The sequence below is a fragment of the Physeter macrocephalus genome, unplaced genomic scaffold (assembly GCF_002837175.3).
Source record: "Physeter macrocephalus isolate SW-GA unplaced genomic scaffold, ASM283717v5 random_1800, whole genome shotgun sequence".
Taxonomy (NCBI): domain Eukaryota; kingdom Metazoa; phylum Chordata; class Mammalia; order Artiodactyla; family Physeteridae; genus Physeter; species Physeter macrocephalus.
In genome coordinates this window covers 1-25,000 of record NW_021146414.1, presented here as the reverse complement: position 1 = coordinate 25,000, position 25,000 = coordinate 1, and the positions used below count along the sequence as shown (strand labels likewise).

General features: G+C 40.7%; 2 protein-coding genes across 4 annotated transcripts; one reads left to right on the top strand and one right to left on the bottom strand.

Annotated features, from left to right (window-relative positions):
• The first annotated feature begins 6,474 nt into the window (after nucleotides 1-6,474).
• Nucleotides 6,475-13,841, top strand: FAM216A (family with sequence similarity 216 member A). Of its 2 annotated transcripts, XM_055083430.1 has the most exons (8): nucleotides 6,741-6,772; nucleotides 8,139-8,176; nucleotides 8,947-9,015; nucleotides 9,941-10,062; nucleotides 11,291-11,420; nucleotides 11,502-11,685; nucleotides 12,241-12,323; nucleotides 13,463-13,841. In XM_055083430.1, the coding sequence occupies exons 4-8, from the start codon at nucleotides 9,964-9,966 to the stop codon at nucleotides 13,579-13,581; spliced, it is 615 nt and encodes a 204-aa protein (XP_054939405.1). In that variant the 5' UTR covers nucleotides 6,741-6,772; nucleotides 8,139-8,176; nucleotides 8,947-9,015; nucleotides 9,941-9,963; the 3' UTR covers nucleotides 13,582-13,841. The 2 variants fall into 2 exon arrangements, with proteins under 2 accessions (XP_007104275.1, XP_054939405.1); XM_007104213.2 differs by lacking the exon at nucleotides 8,947-9,015 and having other exon boundaries at nucleotides 6,475-6,772.
• Nucleotides 13,842-15,091: 1,250 nt separating this feature from the next.
• VPS29 (VPS29 retromer complex component) lies at nucleotides 15,092-22,704 on the bottom strand. 2 transcript variants are annotated; one of them, XM_007104210.4, is made up of 5 exons: nucleotides 22,645-22,684; nucleotides 20,584-20,595; nucleotides 18,199-18,390; nucleotides 15,848-16,083; nucleotides 15,092-15,595 (listed from the first exon to the last, which is right to left on the bottom strand). In XM_007104210.4, exons 1-5 carry the CDS (start codon nucleotides 22,645-22,647, stop codon nucleotides 15,478-15,480), a joined length of 561 nt encoding a protein of 186 aa, XP_007104272.1. In that variant the 5' UTR covers nucleotides 22,648-22,684; the 3' UTR covers nucleotides 15,092-15,477. The 2 variants fall into 2 exon arrangements, with proteins under 2 accessions (XP_007104272.1, XP_007104273.1); XM_007104211.4 differs by lacking the exon at nucleotides 20,584-20,595 and having other exon boundaries at nucleotides 22,645-22,704.
• Between the last annotated feature and the right edge of the window lie 2,296 nt (nucleotides 22,705-25,000).

The window sequence follows — 25,000 nt, the reverse complement described above, 5'->3', positions numbered from 1 at the left end:
ACCTCCCTTGACCCTCACATACCCCTCCAGTTACAGTCCCACTTCTCTGCTTCTTTCACAGCAAAACTTCCTCAGCAAGTCATCTCCGCTCAGCATCTACACGGCATCACCTCAGTTCACTCTTCAAACCACTCCAACCTGGCCTCCATCCCTACCATCCCACTGAAATCACCAAAGTCGCCAACACTTCCACATTCCCAAATCTCACAGCCACTCCTCTGTCCTCTTCTTGTACAACTTCCCAGCTGCATCTGACATAACCAGGCACCAGCTCTTTCGTGAAACAGTCTCTTCTGGCTTTTTAAAAATAGATTTATTTATTTACTTATTTATTTTTGGCTGTGTTGGGTCTTCGTTGCTGCATGCAGGCTTTCTCTAGTTGTGGTGAGCGGGGGCTACTCTTCATTGCGGTGCTCAGGCTTCTCATTGCGGTGGCTTCTCTTGTTGCAGAGCACGGGCTCTAGAGCGCAGGCTCAGTAGTTGTGGCGCATGAGCGCACTTGCTCCGCAGCATGTGGGATCTTCCTGAACCAGGGTTTGAACCCATGTCCCCTGCACTGGCAGGTGGATTCTTAACCACTACGACACCAGGGAAGTCCCGTCCTGGCTTCTTTGACGCTACATTTTCCTGACTTTTTTCCTACCTCACTGACCCCACCTCCTCTACCAGACCCCTGAAGATGAGACGCCTTCAAGGCTTGGTCTTGGCTCCTTTTCTCTAATCATACTCCCTCCCAATGTGATCTCATCCAGTTCTGTGGCTTTATGTTCTAACTATACGCTGTTGACCCTCAAATTTACACCTCCAGGCCAGACCTTGTCTTGAATCCCAGAATATTACATCCGAATGCCTTTTTTAAAAATAATTAATTATTTATGTTTGGCTGCTGGCTGCGTTGAGTCTTCGTTGCTGCCCACAGGCTTTCTCTAGTTGTGGACAGCAGGGGCTACTCTTCATTGCGGTGCGTGGGCTTCTCATTGCAGAGGCTTCTCTTTGTTGCGGAGCACGGGCTCTAGGCTTGTGGGCTTCAGTAGTTGTGGCATGCAGGCTCAGTAGTTGTGGCTCATGGGCTCTAGAGCGCAGGCTAAGTAGTTGTGGTGCAGGGGCTTAGTTGTTCCGTGGTATGTGGGATCTTCCCGGACCAGGGCTCGAACCTGTGTCCCCTGCATTGGCAGGTGGATTCCCAACCACTGCGCCACCAGGGAAGTCCCCAAATGCCTTCGTGGTATCACCTCTTAGATAGCTATCAGACATCTCAAACTTAGCAAGTGCAAAGAGAACTGCCTCAAACTTAAACCGATTTGTCTTCCTCCTCAGTAAACAATATCATGCACTCAACAGCTCAAGTCAGAAACCTAAGAGTGACCCTTGATCTCTCCCTTTCCTACACCCTTCTAGTTCAATCTCCCACAAAATGCTGCTAATTCTACTTGCAAAATATACCATATCTGTCTGCTCCTTTGTATCTCCACCATGATCACCCTAGTCCAAGCCACCTAGACAACTGTAATAGCCTCACTGCTGGTCCCTGCTTCTACTCTTGACCCTCTAGAGTCCATTTTTCATCTGAGAGCCAGTTATTTTTAAAAACATAAATCAGGGACTCCCCTGGTGGCACAGTGGTTAAGACTTCACACTCCCAACGCAGGGGGCCCGGGTTTGATCCCTGGTCTGGGAACTAGATCCCACATGCATGCTGCAAGTGAGAGTTCGCATGCCACAACTAAGGAGCCAGCAAGCCACAGCTAAGGAGCCCTCAGGCCGCAACTAAGGAACCCACGTGCCACAACCAAGAAGCCAGTGAGCCGCAACTAAGGAGCTCACAAGCCGCAACTAAGGAGCCCGCCTGCCGCAACTAAGACTTGCCACAACCAAATAAATAAATAAATATTAAAAAAACAAACAACCTCTCCACCAAAAAAAAAAAAAAAGAAAAAAAAGAAAACCGTAAATCAGGTGTCAATCCTCTCCCCCTGCTGGAAACCCTCTAATGGCATTCCACTGTTGAAAGGTGCTATAAATTGAGGATTGTTTTGGGGGGGTGGGGGGTGCTGTGCCGCACACAGCTTGCGGGATCTTAGTTCCCCGACCAGGGATCGAACCCATGCCCCCTGCAATGGAAGCGCAGAGTCCTAACCACTGGACTGCCAGCGAAGTCCCTTATAAATTGAGTATTTGTGTCCCTTTAAAACTCATATGTTGAAAACCTAATGCCCAGGATGATGATATTAGTAGGTGGGGCTTTGGGGAGGTGAATGGGATTAGTGCTTTTATAAAAGAAGTCCCATAGAGCTCCCTCTCCCCCTTCCATCATGTGAGGGCACAGTGAGAAGTCAGCAGTCTACAGCTGGGAAGAGGGCCTTCGCCAGAATCTGACCGTGCTGGCAGCACCCTAATCTTGGACTTTCAGCCTCCAGAACTGTGAGAAATCCATTTCTGTTGTTTATAAGCCACCCAGTCTGGTATTTTGTTACAGCAGCCCAAACAAACTAAACAGGGTAAAAAACAGGAAAAAACCCATACTTCTCATGTCCTACTAGCTCCTACCCATCTCTTTCCTTCACTCCTTATGCCCCAGCTCATCAGCATCTTCGCTTTTTCTGGAACACACCAAGCCCTTTCCCATCTCTCCCTTATATACTGACCTTGATATTCTTCCATCTTGGAAAGCCTTTCGCCAACTTGGTGAGCACATTACCATCTTCAGGTCTAGGCCCAAATAGCTCCTTCTCAGAGACGTCGTCCCTAAAGCAACCTCCCCCAGTTATTCCTTCTCATCAGCCTAAAGCAGTCCTTATCACAATCTGTAACATGTTTTTCATTTTGCTTATCTCCCTTGCTAAAAGGTCCACAAAGGTAGGAATAGTATCTGTCTTGTCCTCTGCTATAACCCTGGTGCCTGGCATAAAGTAGGTGTTCAACACGCAATTGAATGAATAAATTAAAAGACTTAAAAGACAAAACAAAACATTTAGGTTGTTCCCTTATAGTATGATCAGCAGTAAAACAGATTTACCAAACATGATAAACATGAAAGAAACAAAAGGGAAGGGTGGTGAGGGAAGAGTCTACTCATTTTTAATTCTTACATCAGAGACTAAGAAAGGATACTGTCACATACATCAACATGAGCTGATGTCACCAAATGACATTTAGCCTCATGTTGTTCACCACGAAACCAGGGGACCAGACTGTGTTAATTTTCAGCTTCTGTGTTGAGCAGCCAGTGCTCACTGCCTCCCTACTCCCCTATTTTTCCTGAAGGAGGGGGAAGGCTCTGCTCAGCACTTACCAGCCATCACGGAGTAGTTGAAATGTTCTGCTGCAGGATCTAGGTTCACAACTTGGACAGACCGATTGAGGGCTTCACAGTGTTGGACAATGGTGGCACAATAGGTGCTCTGTAATGTCACAAAGCATGGGGGGTTAGAGCAATAAGCAGTGCAGTGCTTACCCTCTACACCTCCAGAAGGACTCTCCACACCCCTTGGGCAGTGTCTACTAAGGCCAAAACTATTCCTTCATTGACCAAGAAGCTGACTGAAAAGAGGGAAAAGGCACTGGGCTGGGAGTCAGGACACCGGACTGGGCTGCAGATCCAGACCTGGCTCGGACTCATGGGTAACTCTGGGGAGGGTGCTTTTCCATTCTGTCCCTCAATTTTCTTGTCTCTAACTGGAATGGCCTCCATGATCACCAAGGCTCCTTACTGCTCTAACATGCAACAAGTGGAATTTAAAGGGAAGATTTCTGATTACACAGTGCAGCACCTAACACAAGGTGTCTCCACTAGGATTGGTACAGTCCAAACAAAGCTTTAGGTGGGGTGGTCAGGGACGATATCTCTGAGAAGGGAATATCTGAGCTGAGAGACAGAAGTGTGCTTGCCAAGCCAGGGGAGTAACATTCCAAGATGAGAGAATATCAGGCCAGTAAATAGCCTGGAAGTGCACTATCAGTTTACAACTTTTGGCTTAGAAAATTTTTTATCCCTCATGTACTACGTTAAAATCTCTAGCCTACTTGTCTGTCTCTCCCACCCTCTATTTAAAGGCAGGGATGTGGGAACTTCCCGGGTGGTCCAATGGCTAAGACTCCATACTCCCAATGCAGGGGGTCCGGGTTCGATCCCTGATCAGGGAACTAGATCCCACATGTCGCAACTAAGAGCCTGCATGCTGCAACTAAAGATCCCACTCGCCTCAACGAAGATCCCAAGTGCTGCAACTAAGACCCGGCACAGCCAAATAAACAAATAAATACTTTAAAAAAAAATAAAGGCAGGAATGTGTTGGGAATTCCCTGGCGGTCCAGTGGTTAGGATTTGGCGCCTTCACTGCCAGGGCCCAGGTTTGATCCCTGGTCAGGGAACTAAGATCCAGCAAATCTAACAGCGAAGCCATAAAATAAGTAAGTAAATAAATAAAGGCAGGGATGTGTCTTATTCAGTTGTATACGCCCAGGGACTATAACAGTACCTTGCTTGATAATTATTTCTAATTGACTCATATGTTTGAATAAACTCCACAAGTGCACAGGATTTTTTTTGTGTGTGTTTTAGTCACTACACAATCCCCCGGGCCCAGAACAACGCTTGGCACAAAGAACATGTCCAGGGAGTATTTCTGGTAGCAGGCATCAAAAGTTTATAGAAAGATACTTATCTAACACAATCAGTCTGAAAATTTATCTAGAATATAGAAATAACCTCTATCATGCTTTTATCTTTCTCCTCAGTGACTTTACATACACTGTTCTCTCTGCCTAGGAGGTCCTCTCTATGCATCACGCTGTATTTTAAGTAACTAGTCACCTATAAGTATTCCCAAATAGACTACTGGCTTCAGGTAAGCAAGGGCCATATCATAGTCGCATGTGTATCTCCTGCACCCAGAGTAGGCCAAGCATCAGAGCAACGTGTTTGTCAATTTAAAAAGTGAAGCCACACAACACCTCCACAGACTCCAGTGTTTCCCCCACTCCTGTTATTTGATCAATATCGTCACAATTTCTACCATATTTGAGTGTCCCTAACAGGATTCCCTTAATAGTTGTTTACAAGAAAAAACTGTATCTCTAACCAGAAAACCAGTTATACTTGCCATAACGTGAAAGTAACCATAAAATTATATACAACTTTAACAAAATTTTTTCAGTTCTAGCTAAATATAATTGCCTGTCAAAACCTCTGAGTCTAAGATCTGCTCTCCAAAAAGACTTGAGAATTAAAGAAGTGTTGAAGATACGCTAGCACCAAACTGATGATTTCACCTCAATGCAAACTGAAAGAAAACTGAAAAGGGAGCAACTTTCTCAATACACGATTCAATGTTCATTAATGTCAGGCCCATGTACCTCCTAAAGTCTCCTCAAATTCCAGAAGTCCACGTCTCAATCTCTGAGAAGCAGTGATTAACGAGACCCCACCTTAACCTCCTGGGTTAAAGACAGGGGACAAATTCTGGAGTTAGACAAAACTGGATTCAAATTCCAGCCATCACTTACTAGCTGTGTGACCCTGAGCAAAAACTTAACCTTTCTGTGTCTCATTTTCCTTACCGGCAAAATGGGAGTAACAGGACTTAACTCACAGGATTGTTAAGGAAATAAGTTTTTTTTCCTTAACAGGAAAGGATCTGGGGCTTAAGTACGCAATACCTGGGGAGGTATCTGGGGCTTCAGTACGCAATAAATATTAGCAACTATCATCAATCTCCTTTCAAAACAACAACAAAAGGGACACTGAAGCCCAGGCTGCAGAAGCGAGAGGCCCAGGGTCTCAAGGTCCGCAATACACACAACCGCCAGCCCCTCCCTCAGGACCCGAACCTCCCGGTCTCCCACAATCTTCGACATTTCTCTCCTTCTCCTGCCAAAGCCTCACCTTCCCGCTGCCTGCGGGGCCCATGACCAGCTGCGCATACCGAGGCATGCTTGCTCCCCCGGTTCCTGACACCTCTCGCCGCTGAGACCCAGAGCACGACCACGACGATCCCTTCAGCCTTCGCGCGACGCCCACTGAGTTCCCGGAACACGGCTACAAACCAATCGCAGTCCAAATTCCTTTTGCGTCTTCAGTTCTGCCACGCCTCTGACTAAGGAGTGTCCCGAAGGCCAAATCCCATGTGAAACGCGTTTTGCGAAAAGCTCGGGGAGGTTTTGCGCGTGCGCAGAAGTAGTTGGCTGAAAAAGAAGGTTGGGATTCTGGCGAGGTCTGGTTGCCTTGGTGATAACGGACAACCGTAACACTCTGCATCCCTCAGCTGCGTGCTTTGGTCCTTTATTTGCGTACTGATGTTTGACCTATATGGTGACCCTCGAGATTTACAAATTTGCAGAGGATCTGGATACTGAGGTGGAAGGCACCTTCCGTTTTAGAGGGAAGATATACTTCCTTTCCGTGATGCATCCCTTCCACAAAAAGATGCAAATGTACAAATGCTCAATCAACTAAAGGACTCCCGCCCCTCCCCCAAGTTAACTCCAGGATCCTGGATCTGCCCTCCCCGCTCTCCCGAAGCTGTTCGGGCAGTGTCCGGACTTCATCGGAGGGGGCTAGAATCCGGCGTCTGCCTCTTCATCCCCAGTATCGCCCTGCCTGACGCACGCGTGCTGACAGGGGAGGGGAAAGGGGAAAGCTTCTCTCGCACATAGCTCGCGGTCAGGGCACCCGGGAGGAGATGCCCGGCCAGGGTCCAGTGTCCGAGTGGACGGAGTGCAGTTCTTCCACAGAGCCGCCCACAGTGGCCAGGGCCGAGGGTGGCGGCGGCGGGTGAGGCTGCGGGGCCCTGAGGGGTTTGGGAAGATGGCGATCAGCCCCGGGTCGTGATCCCCGGGTAGAGGAGGGGGGGTAGGAGCAGGCTGCTCCAGTAGACTGGTCCCCAATGTACTGAAGTGAGAGGAAGAGAGAACCTTTGTTGTGGCCGCGATGGGAAATATGGAAGCCGACTCAGTTTAGGGGAAGGGCTTCTGAGGGAAGCTTAGGAGGAGGGTTGGTGCAATGACTGACTAAACGCGGTGACTGCGACAGTCGCCTGGGTGCCTCTTCTGCCCCAGGGGGCGCTACGAAATCTGCTGGAAATTTTGCGGTCTGGTCAACGTACTTCTACAAAAAAGGGGTTGGCGGGGTGGGGTTGGGGGGGTGGGGGGCACCAAGGGAACAGAGGTTCAAAGAAGCCCTTCCAAGTCAAATCATTTCCCTGTGTGTGACATTAGCCACCTTTATGTCAAATTGGGATTCATAATCTGTAATGAGACAAATGACTCTGAATCTTAGAGACACCTTGATTTTTAACATTTTCTTCACTCAATAGTTCCTTTTTCATAAATCCATTTCATTTTGAGCATGTTTTTACTATTATTTCCTGGATGCTGAAGACAATTAGTTGCTGAAGTTACTGCTGGGGGCAGTACCTCCTCATCCCTTGCATGAGTTATTCCCTAAAAGTGAGAATTGCCCAGTGTTCCTCTCAAGCCCACCGTCATGGCTCCTGCTGCACCCATGGTCATCTTTCTAAAAAAATAAATGTATTTGTGGATTGAGGACTTCTAAAGATAGGATGGGGTTGTGTGTTTCTTTTCTGTTCGTCACAGCGTTTGGCAAAGTTCTGGATCCTAGTATCTCAGGGGATCAATGAATTCTTGGTCATTGAATAAATTGCAGGAAGAGGAAAGGGGGAGTGTTTGTCAATTTGAGAAAAGAAAAAATGAACTTGTACAAAATTAGAAACATTCCAGACCAACTTATCAGTTCCAGTTCACCTTAAATTACATACAATAAATTACTTTATTAAAAATAAAGGAAGCAAATATCATGGATAGCACAGAAGCCCAAGCAACTTTATTGAGCTCAGTGTAGGAATTAGATTAGGTGGCTATAAAAGTAAAGCCAAATCTGGCTTAAAGTAAATCCTTTACAGAATGGTAAAAATCTCAGATAACCCACTTTGAAGAAGCCTGGAGTCATTAGGTTATAACCAGAATTACAGGAGAAGATTTGCAAGACATTATTATCTGATGGAAACGTGAAAAGTGAAAAGCATCTGTAATACTGTCCTTTTTTCATTTAAAATACTTTCTTTAATGCTTATAAAGCTGTCAATTATTACATATTATTTACATCCTTTTTTTTTAAACAGATCAGCTGGATATTATTACCAGAATTCCAAAGATATTGGTGAGTAGAGCATATAAAGCAGATAATATGTATCAATAATATGGCTCAGAGAAGCCAGTTTTGCTATAACTACTCACACAATGGAATTTTAAAAAGTCTTCATTAGCATCCTTGGTAAACCCACTCTTTAAATAAGATTTTCAAACAACAATCCAGCAGGTTCTTTGTCTCCTGTTAAGATATCTCACATCAAAAGAGTACTTCAAAATTGCAGTGAATCTGAAAAGAACTGTGTTTATAACTGATGTTGGTTGAAAAGGACAGAACACACACAACCTGGGGTTTATACACAGGTTGAAGGAAAAAATTCTAAATTGTTCAACTTCAAAGAACATAAAATATTTCTCAGTGCTGCTATTTTCCTCTCACTTGAAATAAAGGATAGAGCTGCTGGAGGTAAGAGGTTAAGACAGGCCCCCAAGACCTCTCACTAATTTTTTGAGGGGAGCAATTTCAATTCAATGATATGTAAACCTGAATTCACTTTGCTTTTCCTTGGAAAATTTATAGTCCTTACAGTTACCTAGGAAAAACACACACATATCTGCGTGCGTATACATATATATCACTATTTATTTTATATACATGTGGTTGTTTTAAAGTGGAATTGCTGAATCATACGGCAATTCTGTTTGCTTTTTTTGAGGAACCGCCATACTATTTCCACAGCAGCTGCATCATTTCATTCAATATATTCCCACCAGCAGTGCGCAGGGGTCCAATTTCTCCACATCCCAGCTAACACTTGTTTTCTGTTTTTTTGATGATAGTCATCCTTATGGATATGAAGTGATACCTCATTGTGATTCTGATTTGCATTTCCCTAATCATTAGTGGTAGTGAGTATCTTTTCATGTGTTTATTAGCCATTTGTATATCTTCTTTGGAGACATCCAAAGTCTATTCAAGCCCTTTGCCGATTTTCAATTGGGTTGTTTGTTGCGTTTAACTATTATTATTATTATTTTATTTTATTTTATTTTTTTAGAAGATGAAACCACCTTGATGGCAGTTTCTCTTTTTTAAAAAATTATTGTTAATTTATTTATGGCTGCGTTGGGTCTTTGTTGCTGCGTGCGCGCTTTCTCTAGTTGCAGAGAGCAGGGGCTACTTTTTCCTGCCGTGCGTCAGTTGTGGCTCGCAGGCTCTAGAGCACAGGCTCAGTAGTTCTGGTGCATGGGGTTAGCTGCTCCACGGCATGTGGAATCTTCCTGGACCAGGGATTGAACCCGTGTTCCCTGCATTGGCAGGCGGATTCTTCACCACTGCGCCACCAGGGAAGTCCCTAAAGCTCTTCATTTTAACACTGCCTCATTAAAGGGGTAAAATGTGTGTTAGTCTATCTTGAGTCTAATGCGGAATAGAATTTCGAAACTATATACTGAAGGCAAATGAATGATAAAATATTTTTGAAAATCTTTAGAGCACAAATCCTGCATGTATATTCCTGTTTAGTATGGTCTGACATACAATAAACTAAAGAAATAAGTTACTGTCAACATTTTGCATCTCAGCTGAGTTCAAAATAATTTTGTCCATATGTAATCATTATATATCATTATATATAGTAAATATTTATAAATATCTTAGATTTTTGTGTGCTCTAAAACCAAATGGCATATCATAATGTCTCTTCAGATTTAACAGTCTGACTCATACTGGTATTCCAGGATAATCAATGACACATGTAAATAGATGGATCTTAATAATTAATTTGTTAAACTGATCTTTGCTCATGAAATTCACGTAATTCCTTGCCTACAGATAAATTCAAAGATGGACACAAAATGAACTCACACATAACCAAGCTGCAAGAGTTATGGAAAACGCCTCAAGTTCAAACAATTCACATCCCTAAGTCAATGACAGAGACATCCTTTCTAAAGGTATGCTAACCAAATACCAATACTTTATTTAAATACCAACAGTCTTTGTATTCAGAGCTGAACTTTTTATTGAAGATAAGCTAGTTAGAGGGTAAGGCACTGTAGAAGACAAGTACACCCAGCACATTGCCTAGGAGTCCATAAATATCTGCTGGGTAAACTTATGAGTGAATGCAAGGATTTTATCATTATAGATTCCCTATCATAAGAGTTCTTTCAGGTTTTTATGATACTTTGGATCTAATGTACTTTTACTCAGGAAGCTCAGTGCCAAGCACAAAGATGCTTGAGGAAAGTTCCACTCTAGAGACAGAAACCCAACCTCATAAAGATTTTGCTCAAGGACTACAAAATTAAAAGCAAGCAAGTAAAGAAAATGGCAATAAACACTTCATAACTGTTGACCTGTATTACCCATTAAAGATCATAGCTGGCAGAAGTACCCTCTCTAGAGCAATGTAAATTAGGGTTACTAAAGATCTGTGCAAACTGATAAGTTATTTCTGACCAACATTTAAAATTTTCTCCGGATTTATTATCTATTCAGTTCAGTAAATCTTGTGTTTGTATGTATATACACATGCGTATATAGTGGAGCCTTGCATTTTAGGTGAGTGTTAACTTCTAAAATCAGCAAGTACAGTGAAAATCTTAGTCAAAATTACTTATATGACTGGGACTTCCCTGGTGGTCCAGTGATTAAGATGCCACACTTCCACTGCAGGGGGCACAGGTTTGATCCCAGGTCAGGAACTAAGATCCCACATGCCGCTAGGCACGGCCAAAAAAAAAAATTACTTATATGAGAGACCAACAGACTACCCTCAGTCTGTCCAACACCGAGAGTTATTCTTCTGGTGCTAGAAAAGACTGTTTCTAAGACTAGAGTAATTGTGTTGCTTTTAGGTACCACTTTTGAGGTACCACCTCAAACATCATATTCAGAAGGCAAGATGCCTACACTCACTGAGAGGCACATGGGAACTAAGACTCATTGACAGACAGCAGATTCACACTTTCTTTATTCTTCTAGGGCAGTGTTTCTCAAACCCAATGGGCATCTGAATCACTTGAGTGGAAATAGCAAACAGAGTCACTTGTACTATTTAAATGGCCATTTCTTTCTCTCTTAATTTTTTGGCCAAATGAACATTCTATCCTTTCAGATATGGAATATTGCCAACCTCTGTTCTACAATGCAGCCTATAAACCTTGTTTTGTCTTCTAGCATCCAGACCTCACCTTAGGCCAGAAGCGTTACCTGTGCAGTATTGCTAAGATCTATAATGCAAACTATCTGAGGATGTTAATGAAGAGGCAGTACATGCATGTGACCCAGCACAGCTCACAAAAACCAGGCAGGTGCACCTCCAGGTAGTTTCTCACTAGTTCTCACAAGAAACAAGAGGGTGTTCTAACAGAGGTGATTTGTGCGACAGGTGTCCTCACTCATCACAGGAGCCACCTCAGTTCTCGTTACTCACAGAAGCAGCATTACCCCTGCACTACATGGCGACACCAGCTGGAGAGAGAGGACTCGGGGCCTTCTAACATTGCAGCTGCATCTGCGCCTGAGATGATCATACAGCATTCCCTTTGGCGACCAGTGAGAAACAAAGAAGGGTTTGTTTCCTACTCTTTAAGAGAAAAATGTACCCCTCAATTTTATTTGAGCTAAATGACATTAAATCTTGTGTTCCCTAATATGTTCACTTTGTTAAATTCAGAATAGTTTGGACAAAAAGCACAAAAGAATGCTATCTTATAGTCTCTTTACTGAGCTGACTGGGATATGCTACTGTTTTTAGAATTTTGTGGAATTGTAAAAATTTCGATCAGCTAAAGATATGGAAGACTGACCTTTTAAATGATTCCCACTCAAATTTAAAATAATACAAACACTTCCAAAAGGAGAAGCATATGGTGGCTTATGCACAGGGGAATACTATAAACAAAAAAGGAAAAAGGAAAAAAGATTAAGATGCCTGATTATTCAATCTGCGCTACAATCGTTAGCTTTGCATCTCAGGGTTAGTACGTCACAGGAGAATTCAGGGTCTGAAAGGGTCTCTTTGGTGACGCCGGCAGCTTAATAAAAAGAATTTGTATGGTCTTCCACATGCATTTGGCAGCTGTTCACTGTGCTGGTTCCAATTAAGATGCTTCTCTTTCTTACAGTTTAAAAACTGGATATGCATCTAAAACAAGATGTAAGTCACTGAAGATTTTTAGAAAACCAGGCAGACTGTTCATCCAATCAGGTAAATGTGGAATTCTTAATATATGCATTTTTAAAGATGTCATGCTAAAAAATATTAAACCCAATATAGTTCCATTTCTGTTACAGAAGACATTAAAAATATTTAGAATGTGACTTGCTTATATTGCTCCAAACAAAACTAAACATGAAATCGATTTCTGCTTTCATCTAAAAGAACACACTGCTCAGGGACTCCTGCATGCAGGATCTTATTTCCCCGATCAGGGATCGAACTCATTCCCCCTGCAGTGGAAGCGCGGAGTCTTAACAACTGGACCAGCAGGGAAGTCCCCAGACAGCAATATTTTGTATAGAATCAAATAGTTAACAAAGGGCTATATCACCTATACCATTTTGTTTAATATTCAAACCAGTGGAAAAAAACCAATTATTATTATCAAAATTTTACAAAGCAACTCAGACAAATCCACATTTGGGAAGGATTAGCATCAAGGATCCTTCTACCACAAGTACAGAATATCACAAAATGAAAAAGGCAAGAGAAAGACTGAATGCTCAGAAATATTCCTCAGAATTGATAAAGTGGAAAGGATTAAATGGAAGTTAAATAATTTCCTAGTTACTCCCACAGTGAGTAGGGAAGTGGGTAGGAAACAGGGAACTTAGGCCTTCTGAACCCATATCCCACTGCTGTATGACTGCACCACCCAGCTCTGCTATAAATACCATACCATGCCTATCCAAGAAATGAGGGAAATGGCAGGGGAGAAGGTAAGTCTGGTTCCAAAAAGAACAGCTGGAGGAAACCACAGATAGAGGAAAAGTTCCCATGGTCCCCCAAGAGAAAAGAAATGAGAAGGAACTTAAGGAAAATAGAGAATACTGAAGCTATAACTTCCCCCAGTCAAAAGATTTTGAAAAGCAATGGGAAAATAGGACTTAGTAACAGAGAATTTGCTATACAATAACTTGGCTAGAATACAGTACTGGGTTATTTTTAAAAATAAGAGATTTAGGGGGAGGGGGAGATAAATTTTGAAAATTGCAATTTGTTTTTGCCAAAAGCTTATTAAAAAAGTAGGTCATTTTGAAGGTTGTTCTTGTATACAAATCTCAATTTTCAGGATAAAATACTTTATTTCCAAAACAGACATTATAAACTCTTATTTTTTCCTTCAGTGTCTACAAATGATTCTGAATCATACATGAATGAAGAAAAAAAGGAAGACGATTTGCTAAATAAGTGTATGCAATCAATGTCAATTGAAGAACAGGGAGAACATCTGATGCTAACTTGACAATCTTGTCTTGAGTATTGGTGATGTGCCAAAGGTGGGGGGAAGGGATTGTGAATTGTGTCCTCTCTCTACATTTAGGATAGTATTGTTATTCACCACTAAGTCATTAAGTAATTTTAGTTTGTTCAGAAACTTTTACTATCATGTAAATGGTTTGATGTAGTTCCATGTACCGATGATATTTGTGTAATAAAATTTGTGTGAAATATATGCGTGTAGTCCTAGCTAGGTACAATTAAAATTCTTCTTGTCACCTAAAACTGAATTCTTCTTTAAATCTGACAAATACATTGTATAATTCTTTTTCTGTTTACAGTAAGTCCTAAAATAGCAACATTAGAATATCCTGGAAATATTTTCCAGATCAGGCTGAGGAAAACTCTGAATATCCTGATATAGAATAGCATTTGATAGAGGTAACATCCTGGCTTGCTCAATAAATATTATCTGCTTGAACACAACTTAAAAATGGGAACATCAATTTGCCCTATTTTATGAAAATTGCCAAACACTTGGACTCTCAAACTAGATTTAAGTTGGGAATAGTTGTATTAATGAAAGGATTGTTCACATCACATTTTTGCTCTAGTGTGCTTGCCTTCTAAATGTTTTAGAACATTAGTGTTTTAAAATTTTATTTTTAAAAATTTTAACTTTCTTTTGAGGTATAGTTGATGTACAATATTATATAAGTTGCAGGTATACAACATAGTGATTCACAATTTTTAAACGTTATACTCCATTTATAGTTATTGTAAAATATTGGCTATATTCTTTGTGATGTATAATATATCCTTGTACCTTATTTATTTATACATAATAGTTTGTACCTCTTGATCCTCTACCCTATCTTGCCTCTCCCCACTGGTAACCACTAGTTTGTTCTCTACATCTGTGTTTCCTTTTCGTTATATTCACTAGTTTATTTTTTAGATTCCACATATAAGTGATATCATACAGTAATTTGTCTTGCTCTGACTTATTTCACTTAGCCTAATACCCTCCAAGTCCATCCATATTGTTGCAAATGGCAAAATTTCACTCTTTTTTATGGCTGAGTAATATTACACTGTGTATGTACGTATGTTTGTATGTGTGTATACACACACACACACACACACACACACACACATCTTCTTTATCCACTCTTCTGTTGATGGACCCTTAGGTTGTTTTCATATCTTGGCAACTGTAAATAATGTTGCTATGAACACTGGAGTGCACATATCTTTTCAAATTAAACAGTAGTGTTCAAAAAAATTTTTTTGTTGTTAAAACGTAAAGAATAGGGCACTTAAAGGCAACAGTCTGAAGAATGACTGACGATTTACTATGTCAATATGGTATTTAGTTAATAAAATCTGAGTCCAACATTATGACCTAGAACATTGTAAGAAAGAGCTCTGAAAGGTCATCTCATCTACCTTATCACTGTAACACGTCTGCAGTTTCATTTGGCCTCTTATTTTCATAATTTTTAAAAATTAAAACACAGTTCATCAAGGAAGTATAAATGAAAGGTAACTGTTTATTACTGGAGAAGAGAAGAATGTATTCAAGAAAATCTAGATTCTTTCTCCTCATGCACTACTTTGGTAGTAAAGTTCCAAATATCAACTATGAAGATATTTACAAGGATAAATTTTTCTTAACGTGACCATTTACTGTGTGTGGTGGATTTTTTTTCATAGAAATCATATACTTAAACTAAATATAATCTTATAGTTTACAAGAAGCTTAGAACATTGTATTAACAGAAGACAAGATTACATTTTACTGCAAAATATTATAAAAGTGATACAATTTTGTGGCTCTTAAACATTTAATTATTTGAGTTGAACAGGGGAGTGAAAAAAAAAAAAGCCCAACAGAAACATCATCAGGACACGCCTCACTTTAAGATTTTTTGTATTCAATTCGTTCTACTTTCACATCGTCTCCAATTAGCTGATACACATAAGTGACAACTGTAGAAGCCTGGATATCCATCAACACAAATGAAGGAATAATGTTTCTGGAAGAAAATATAAATAATGTAAGTGTTTTGTACTAAAAAGCAGTAGCACTATAAATTTCAATTTAGGATGACAATTTGGATTCAAGGAGAAATCTGGTTGTTAGACATATTAAAAAGAATCATCACCAATAGAAGATTGCCAAAAAGGCTATAATTATTTAAATAATCACATTTCTCTTTTATGAAATGTCACTTGTACAATTATTAACTTTATGAAACCCCCAAATTCCCAAATTGCATACTACTCACGTTTCCAAGGCATTATATGCTCCAGTGGCAGAACCTGGATTAATGTAGAATTTATTTTCATGCTCAAATGCTTCAAATTTATGTGTGTGTCCTGAAATAAGAATATCCACATCAAACTGCCTCTGCAACAGGGCTAAGCTGGCCATATCTCCCCATGGAATAACTTGATGTCCATGGATCAAACCAATTTTGAACTGCCCAACAGTTACAACTTTCTGTTCTGGATAATTCAGATTCTAAAATACGAAATAGACATAAGAAAAACAAATATTTTAGAGACATAGAGGTTTAAAAAATAACCTTCTTAAATATTCAATCTCATATGGGTGTTTTACTACAGTGCTCCACAACCAACATTTTGTTAAATATTTGATTTCTTCTCAATCTCTAAGGCTGCAACGGTGCTCAAAACATAATTTACTTTAGGTAAACTGGAACTTATCATGCAATCCCTTTGTTGAGTTTATTTTTATAGAATATGAGTTCTTTTCGGCTTTCTGTAGAGGATAATTCCCCCAAATTTATGTTTCCTCTATTTAAGGATCCAAGGAATATGACCTGTAAGCTAGGATATGTTCAAATTATATCCCAGGCTTTAATAGTTACATAGATGGCTTAAAATAATAATGATAGTTAAACTTATGTAGCACTTAGTATGAACCAGGCACTATTCTAAGAAGTTTATAAATATCAACCTATGTAATAATTACAAACAATCCTAAGAGGTAGGTTCTATTATGACCCCTATTTTATGGATGAGGAAACTGAGGCACAGAGAGGTTAAAATAACTTGCCTAGGAGCACACGTTATTAAGTGTTTGAGCCAAGATCCAAACCCTGGTAGTATGGCTCCAGGGTCAAGCAAAAAATTTAATTCTTGCTACTGAAACTATCTTCAGCATATCATAAACAGAACCCCTAATATACTTTTAACAAATGGCAAACCTATACTCGAATTATTGACAAGATGTTTGCCCCTTCCCTTCTCATCCCCCCACCCCACTTTTCACTTTCATGCCACCTCTAGTTTATTCAAACTTAACACCAAAAAAAAAAAAAAAAAAAGCACCAATGAATTTAAATAGTTTATGAAAAAGCTTATATTCCCAGGAATAAAAAGTAAAATTTTCATACTAGAATCAGGTTTATTAAGCTAGGTCATACAATGTTAGCACTGTCAGGGGTCTTAAAAATCATCTATTCCAATCATATTTACTTAGTAGGGAACTAAGAAAGAGGATGTAACTTGCCTAAAATCTCATTATTAATTAATGGGCAAAGTTGGAACTCCAGAACTCCTTATTTTTTCTTTAAAGTTAGGTTTATTGAGGTAAAATTTACGTACAGGAAAATTACCCTTTTTGGTGTACAATTCAAGGAGTTTTGACAAATGCATACAGTTGTGTAAGCACTACCACAGTAAGATATAGAAAAGTCTATTCCCTCCTCAAAACTCCCTCATGGGGCTTCCCTGGTGGCGCAGTGGTTGGGAGTCTGCCTGCCAATGCAGGGGACACGGGTTCGAGCCCTGGTCTGGGAAGATCCCACATGCCGCGGAGCAACTGGGCCCGTGAGCCACAATTACTGAGCCTGCGCGTCTGGAGCCTGTGCTCCGCAACAAGAGAGGCCACGATCGTGAGAGGCCCGCGCACCGCGATGAAGAGCAGCCCCCGCTTGCCACAACTAGAGAAAGCCCTCGCACAGAAACGAAGACCCAACACAGCCATAAATAAATAAATAAATAAAAATTAAAACGTAAAAAAGAATGTGTAGAACTCCCTCATGCCTGTTTTATAGTTAACCTTTGAGATAGGGAGGCATGGTACGGTTTTCAGCAGAGAAGTGATGTAATCTTACTTCATCTAAAAAGGATCACTCTGGTTGCTACATGGAGAATAAACTGTGGAGGGAGCAAGGAGAGAGTCAGGAAGCTGGAACACAGTAAAGTGATAAGTAGCTTGGAACAGGGTAGCAGAGGTGGTGGCGGGGTAAGTGCCTGACAAAAACTTTGTAAACTAAATGATAGTACTACAAAAAATAGTGACAAAACCATATCAATTTAGTTAGAACAAGTATGTAATATGTTTATTAAGTAGTCTAAAATCAGTGATTTTCAAACTGTAAGGGAGGGGTATGTGTAATAATTTTACATTGGAAAACTAAAAAAAAAAAAAAAAAAAAAAAAAAAGCAAAACAAACCTTAACAGTTGAGAAACTCTGGTCTCAAAAATAAACCTTATATATATATAAATCAAGAAAAGGAAATATTTAATTAATATATAATCAACACAACAGAAAAAAAAAAAAAAAAGGAAAGGAAATATTTGGGAAGGGAAAGGGAAGTACATCACCTCATCGAAGTCTCCTCTCACAATATGAACATCACCAGCCAGAGTCTTGAGATAGTCATAACTCTCTTTGGTACAAAGGTTTCCAGTGCAGAGAATGTGCTGAATCTTTCCTGGCACCAGCAGTTTTTTGAATTTAGCTGGCAAACTGTTGCACCGGTGTGGGATGTGCAAGTCTCCTAATACCAACACCAACTTTAAAGTGTCAAGGTGAGAAAAAGTGTAATGTTAAACACGATTTCAAAACAAGATATTCTCCTCCCATAAGTCCTCTTTTAAATTAAACTAATCAGAGATTCCAGAACCCAAAAGAGCAGAAGTTATTCACACAGTTCCTATCATGACCACTTAAACAAACACACGTAGTTTATTTTGGTCATAAATAGGTGTGCACACAATACAGGTAATCATTCTATTTATCAAGAATAAAATCAAGTTTTCTAAAGCGATTCATTTAGAGACCTATAAATTACACTCAAAAAAACTGAAAAATGAAAAATATACTACCGGGCCCTACGGAATTTGATATGGTAATTCATATTTCTGCAGTTTTAATGTAAAACATCATATATTGATTCCAGGGATGTTAATAAAAAGAATGGTTAAAATTATAATGATAGAGGAAAAAAAGTTAATTCTATAATTTACTAGACTGACAACTATTTGGAGGAACAGTAGCCAAAATTTACAATATTTGTTACTTATGTTGCAAAGAGTTTCAATAGGGCAAACATGTGCTTCTGAACTATATTTTGTTATCTTCTCTTTCCTTCATCATTAGAAATCCTGACTGTCATATTTTTGTCTAGATTAAATTGCCTATGTATCCTCAGTTTAGTTCCCAAACTTAAAATAACAAATCAATCTTTCATGCGCATTAGAGAATTAAAAAAAGAGAGAGATCAACTAAATAAGTGATGAATTCAGCAGGAGGTGGTTTAGAGTTGGAACAATCTCAGATGACAAAAACAAATTCTGCATATAAATATAAAAGAATTAAAAAACCTCAATCCTGCAGATTTTTAATTTTAAAATTTCAAGATTTGACATAGATACACCATTTAACACAATAATGTCAAAAAGATCATTTAAAAAATAATATTTGCCCTCCAAAGGACAAGAGAATCAATTTCTCCATGTCCACTGGTATAAGCACCTTCAGACAAGATCTGGCGCATTCAGGGTGGTATGGCTGCAGACAGTATAAGCACCTTCATTCTATGACAGGATGCTTTCCCACACAGACATCCCATCCATAAATGTACATGCCCTTTAACTGGTTCTAGAGAACGCATGACTATTCTTTAATATTACCAAAGAAAACATTAAATATCTAAAACAGGATAAATAGCAAAGTTTGGCCACTACAGACTTTGTACGTTGAAATTAAAGAAAACCAAAATGTGTAAAATTAAAATTATTACCACAATAAGCTTGATTCATCTTGCAACAAATATCAAAATGATTACAAAGGAAAGGAAATGTTATCAGGACATAAAGTAACTGAGGTAACACAAGGTTACAAAACTAGCTCACTTTAAAAGAAATTATTAAATAAGCTTCTTTACAAAGAGTAGTTTCAGCTGGTATTTGCTCAATGACATATTGTTTCAATCCAGATCTTAGTGGACAAAACATCTATAAAACTAAAAACCACCACATAGTTTCCACCCTCAGTGATAATCAATACAAAAGTACCTGGAGATAGAACAATCTTCATCTTTAGAGGGGGATCCCTTCAGATATGGATTGAAGTACATAGTTAATGTGGGAAGCTGGCATTTGAGAAAAAGGTAAAAAAATAGATTTCTATATTAAAAAAAAAAGAACCTCAAACTCATAAATTAAGGGTATATGTCTATAACAGGTTGAAAATGTTTGGGCCTAATAATGAATGAGCTGTTCAATCTGAATGTGGTAGAATGAACATTAGTAAGACATGATACTTTATAATGATCTATGACCTAAATTCTATAATGTATTGTGGATTATGCCCAAGTGTACCTAGACCATTAGCAGTCTAAAGATATAACTACGAATGGCCACACAGAAACTATTTCAAATTAGTAAGGATCCTTACTAGGACTTTGATTTCCTGCAGCTTTTTAAGTTATAGGGGGAATAGTGTCACATAACAAATACCATTCTTTGAGCAGTGTCTTTGCCCAAATTCCACACTTTGGACAGTTCAGGTTAGACATAGATTACAGAGTGTTTTAAGACAGCAAAAGATCCTGGAAATGGCAGTCTTGTTAAACTCAAATAAAGAACCAACCTAATCAAAGCATAGGAATTTGGTTACTTCCTATTTGATAGACATAAAAGGGTGAAATCCCAGTAACAGCACCCAACCACCATTGTTAGTAGGAGCTAAGAGAAGAAACTTACTCTGTGCCCAGCCTTAGTGGAATGAAGAAGTTGATTGCAGACAGGGGAATGAAAAAAAAAGGGTGAAACATGACCAATGTTAAAAGAAAGCAACGAAAAGAAACAAACCAAAAAAAGAACAAAAACTCATCGAATGAATATGCAAACAACTGTTAATGATTTCTGAGTGTTATGTAAGAAAATGTTAAAAATCAGCTTTGCTCAAAACAATACCAAAAGAACCATTTGCTGTACTATTAAATCTCTCTCTCTCTCACACACACACACACACACACACACACACACACACTTAAAATTTTTTCTACTTTTCCTAATCTCATTCGCCATGTTGACTCCCAACCGTTTTGTTTCCTGTTCTGTTTAGAATTTTATAAAACAATTTGGAAAATTCATCAGCAATAGCTTAAATGAAAGCTAACATTTTCTGGATCCTTTAGGACTAATTATTCTTCAAGTATATTGATTTTAATCCTATGTTTAAAATTCTAGTAGTTGGAAAATTATGCTGCAGCTAGGTCATTTTGTACAGAAGATCTAACACAGCACTATGAATACATTATCAAGTATTGGATGTACTGGATGATAAAAGCAGACACCTTCCTCCAGCTACATCTGGACTTTCCCCACACTTGAATTTGCTGCCCATAGACTCCGGATACTACTGTATATTGAACATTTCTGGACTCTTTTGCCAAATAAAATGTTTTTAATTGTAAAAGAATCGACTAACTCTAAATTTTGCCCAGTTCTATTTCACACGAAAAGTGATACTTCAGTACAACTACCCTGAAAAAGTGTTCACCTCTCAAAAAAACTTCAGAAACATTAATATAGAAATCATGTCAGGTAATTTCATCTTCTCCCAGGGATAACTGTCTCAAAATTACTGTAAACTGGACTACTCTAATCTGGAGTCTGTTTAGAAGCAAAAATCAAAAATGGGATTAAAGTCTCTCACATACATGAAGAAGCTAAAGAACCAGAGACCATGAATCTTTGGCTGTCACGTCTATAAGGCACCTTAAAGGCTGCTGGTCATAGAATCACGATCATCTTAAAAAGGCAATGGATGTTCATCAGAGAGAGAAGTCTCTTTTCAGCAACACAAATACCAAGATAATCAGAAATCCTTTTAAAACCGTTCTTCACTTTGTAGGGGGTCAAGGGCACTTTGAAAATCTGATTACCGCTATTAGCCCTCTCTGGCAGCAGTTCCCAAGTTTTCACGTAGGCAGGTCCTGGGGTACCGACCTACTGGGGGTGAGGGGATGATCTGGGGCAATCTGATGGACGAATGAGGTAAAGCTTCCCAAACTACTCCTTGCTGCCAACAATGGCCCTTTCACCAGAAAAACGTTCCAAAACGTAAAATTTCCAAACCGTTTTAAGGAGTTCGAAAACCATTAAGGAATCCTGCTCTAAAGGGTCGCAGCAGCCTGAGGAAGTAGTTCCAGCAACCCTAAAAGCTAAATCCAGTCCTTTTCAGGGCCCACTGCCACATTTCAATGGCAGCTGCATGTTATTTCAGGGGCGAAGGGGATAGTTCTTATCCCCTTTCTCTAGACAGCAAACTAAAATGGGTAGCGAATTGTGCTTGCTTCTTCCCGTTTTGCCTCCGAGAAGCCAGCTTTCGCCACATGAGGGTGGTAACCGGTGGGTTACCTACTAGCGGGAGGTGCTTTTTGCGTGAAAGGAGCAAGGAAACGTCTGGAAACGGCGGAGTTCCCGTGCTCCTTTCTCTGGGACGCTCGAGGCACAGGCCCAAAGGCCTTCCCCGGCTCGGGCGTGAGGGGCTCGTGACAGAAGCGGCAGCTGAAAGGGACCCTTTCCCCCCTCGGACGTCCTGTGGCTCCTGGGGCTGGGCTGCGAGGCCAGGGCTGGCCGCACCCAGAGGTAGCCGCTCTCTTTCCTCCCTTGTCTTTCCCCAGGCCTGGGCCCCGGCCGCGCCCGCCACGGCCTCCGGGATCGCTTAAGCCCTCGCGCAGAGACTCCCAGCGGCTCCCAACGACGCAGCACCCCAACCGAGAGGCAGGCCTCGGTCGCCGCAGCTGCCGCCCTCACCATCCTGTCACTGGGCTCCGCTCAGTCACCACAACCGCCGCCGCCCTCTCTTCCTCAGACGCCTCGACGACCCGCCCACCTCGCTCACAACCAATGAAAAGAGAAGTCGGTGAGAGACAGCTCTACGGAGGCCCGCGTAGGCTCTTCCCCGCCGTAAAGCGAAGTTCTTCTTTGGGAAATTGTGGTGGGGCGGTGGCCAAGATCGCGAAGTTTCCAAAAGCGCGGGCAACATCCGGGCACCTCGGGCCCTCGAGCTGAGGCGCGCAGAGTGACTGACTTTTTTAGGGATTGCAGCCATGCTGAAGTGCGGGATGAGCGGCAGTCAGGTGAAAGGTGTAGAGGCCTTTTTCGCCTTTCTGTGTAGAAAAGGGAAAGCCTAGGGTTCATGGGGAAGTTTCCACCATCTTCTAGTTTCTTGACCTTTGCCTTTCTGCCTAGGGGCTGAGGACACAAGGCCTGGCCTCAGCCAGCGCCCACCCACCCAGGGTCCTTTTAGCTTCTGAGGGGCGAATGACGGCCCATCTGCTTTTATTTATGCATAATATTTATATTTATAGATGTCCATAAAATAAAGTTGCACTATCCGGACAGATATTGGAAGGGCAGCTTCAAACTCGGGACGATAAGGACTGTGTGGGAAGTTGGGAAAAACAATGCTTGGACAGTAAAAGTATTTTAGTGCCATGAGAAAAAAGCATAAACCTGTTTTTTTTCCCCCAAATTCTAGCATTTTAATGTATGACCTGGGACAAGCCACGGAATCACTTCAGGGCTCAGTTTTCTCATCTGTAAAATGAGAATAGTAACAGCATCTTCATTATAGGGTTTGTTGTAGGAATAAAATGCAGGTAAAGAGCTCAGTAATGAATGGGAATGTATAAGAACTATTGTTTATTGCAAATGATACTTTAAACATGTAAGTTACTCCAGAAAGTCTCTATTTAGAAAAGTAATGGTCGTACAGATCATAACCTGAAAGTGATTATTGAAAGGCATCTTGTGTTGCAGCTGGCTTCCCCTGTGTTGATGACCTCTATGGAACAGTATTAATGAACAAGAAAGGGAAGCACAAGCCCCCCCATTGTTGCATGTTCTCAGAGTTCTAGAAAGTTCTCTCTTGCAGTGTGTACCTTAGTTCTCAATAAGTGATTATTTGTATGATTGTTTAAATTTGTTTTTCCTCCATAACTCTAAGCCCTGTGAGGGCAGGAGCTGTAAATCCGTCTTGTTCATTGCTATACCCCCATTGCCTTGGCTTGTACCATCCTTGGAACATACTAGGTGCTCAATAAATATTCATTGAATGAATGAAAGGTCTTCATTAGCTAGCTCCAGGAAGAAGTGGTGAATGTGAAGTGGTAAAAAGGGACAAACGCCTCTTTTTTGCCCCCTAGTCATCCTCTCTTTCTCAGTTTGAGGCCTGAACCCCCACTTCCGGCCGTGCTGTGCGGCTTGCGGGATCTTAGTTCCCCCACCAGGGATTGAACCCGGGTCGTTGGCAGTGGAATTGCGGCATCCTAACCACCAGACCACCAGGGAATTCCCCCAACTCTGATTCTTTTTTTTTTTTTTTAATTTATTTATCTATTTATTTTTGGCTGCGTTGGGTCATCGTTGCTGCGCGTGGGCTTTCTGTAGTTGCAGCGAGCGGGGGCTAGTCTTCGTTGCGGTGCGTGGGCTTCTCGTTGCGGTAGCTTCTCTTGTTGTGGAGCATGGGTTCTAGGCGCGTGGGCTTCAGTAGTTGTGGCACGTGGGCTCAGTAGTTGTGGCTCACGGTCTGTAGAGCGCAGGCTCAGTAGTTGTGGTGCACGGGCTTAGTTGCTCCACAGCATGTGGCATCTTCCCGGACCAGGGCTCAAACCCGTGTCCCCTGCATTGGCAGGCGGATTCTTAATCACTGCACCACCAGGGAAGCCAGCCAACTCTGATTCTTAAGCATAATAATCTGATTTTATGTTCTGAAATTATTTTTCCTTTTTTCTACTCTTCCATGGATTGATATGGCCATCCATTTTTATTGCATCATAGTATCCCATATCTGTTTGCCATATTTTTTACTTATTCATAATTTATAAGAACACTAATGGTGTCATACCGGATAAGACCAATATTTCATCCAGCCCTGGCCTCTCTTTCTGACAGGGCATCTAACTGTGTTTTCTGGGAAGATCTGGCATGTTCTGTGCTCAGACATCAGAGATACATCTTGAATTCCTCTAATTTCTCTCTCATGACTTGTTTTGACTTTGCTGCCTGTGAAGTTATTAAAACCCTTCAAACCATCTCCTATATGCTCTGTTTTCACACTTTTTGGGGGTGGGGGGTATACATTTATTTAAACTAAGTTTAAAAATGC

Coding starts and splice junctions, on each gene's coding strand:
- VPS29 (XM_007104210.4), bottom strand. Junction 16,084..18,198: donor TGAGAGGAGACTTCGATGAG/GTGATGTACTTC, acceptor TTCGTATTTTAG/AATCTGAATTATCCAGAACA. Junction 15,596..15,847: donor GCATATAATGCCTTGGAAAC/GTGAGTAGTATG, acceptor ATTTTCTTCCAG/AAACATTATTCCTTCATTTG.
- FAM216A (XM_007104213.2), top strand. CDS start 6,681: ATGCCCGGCCAGGGTCCAGTGTCCGAGTGGACGGAGTGCAGTTCTTCC. Junction 6,773..8,138: donor GCCGAGGGTGGCGGCGGCGG/GTGAGGCTGCGG, acceptor TTTTTTAAACAG/ATCAGCTGGATATTATTACC. Junction 11,686..12,240: donor CCAGTGAGAAACAAAGAAGG/GTTTGTTTCCTA, acceptor TCTTTCTTACAG/TTTAAAAACTGGATATGCAT.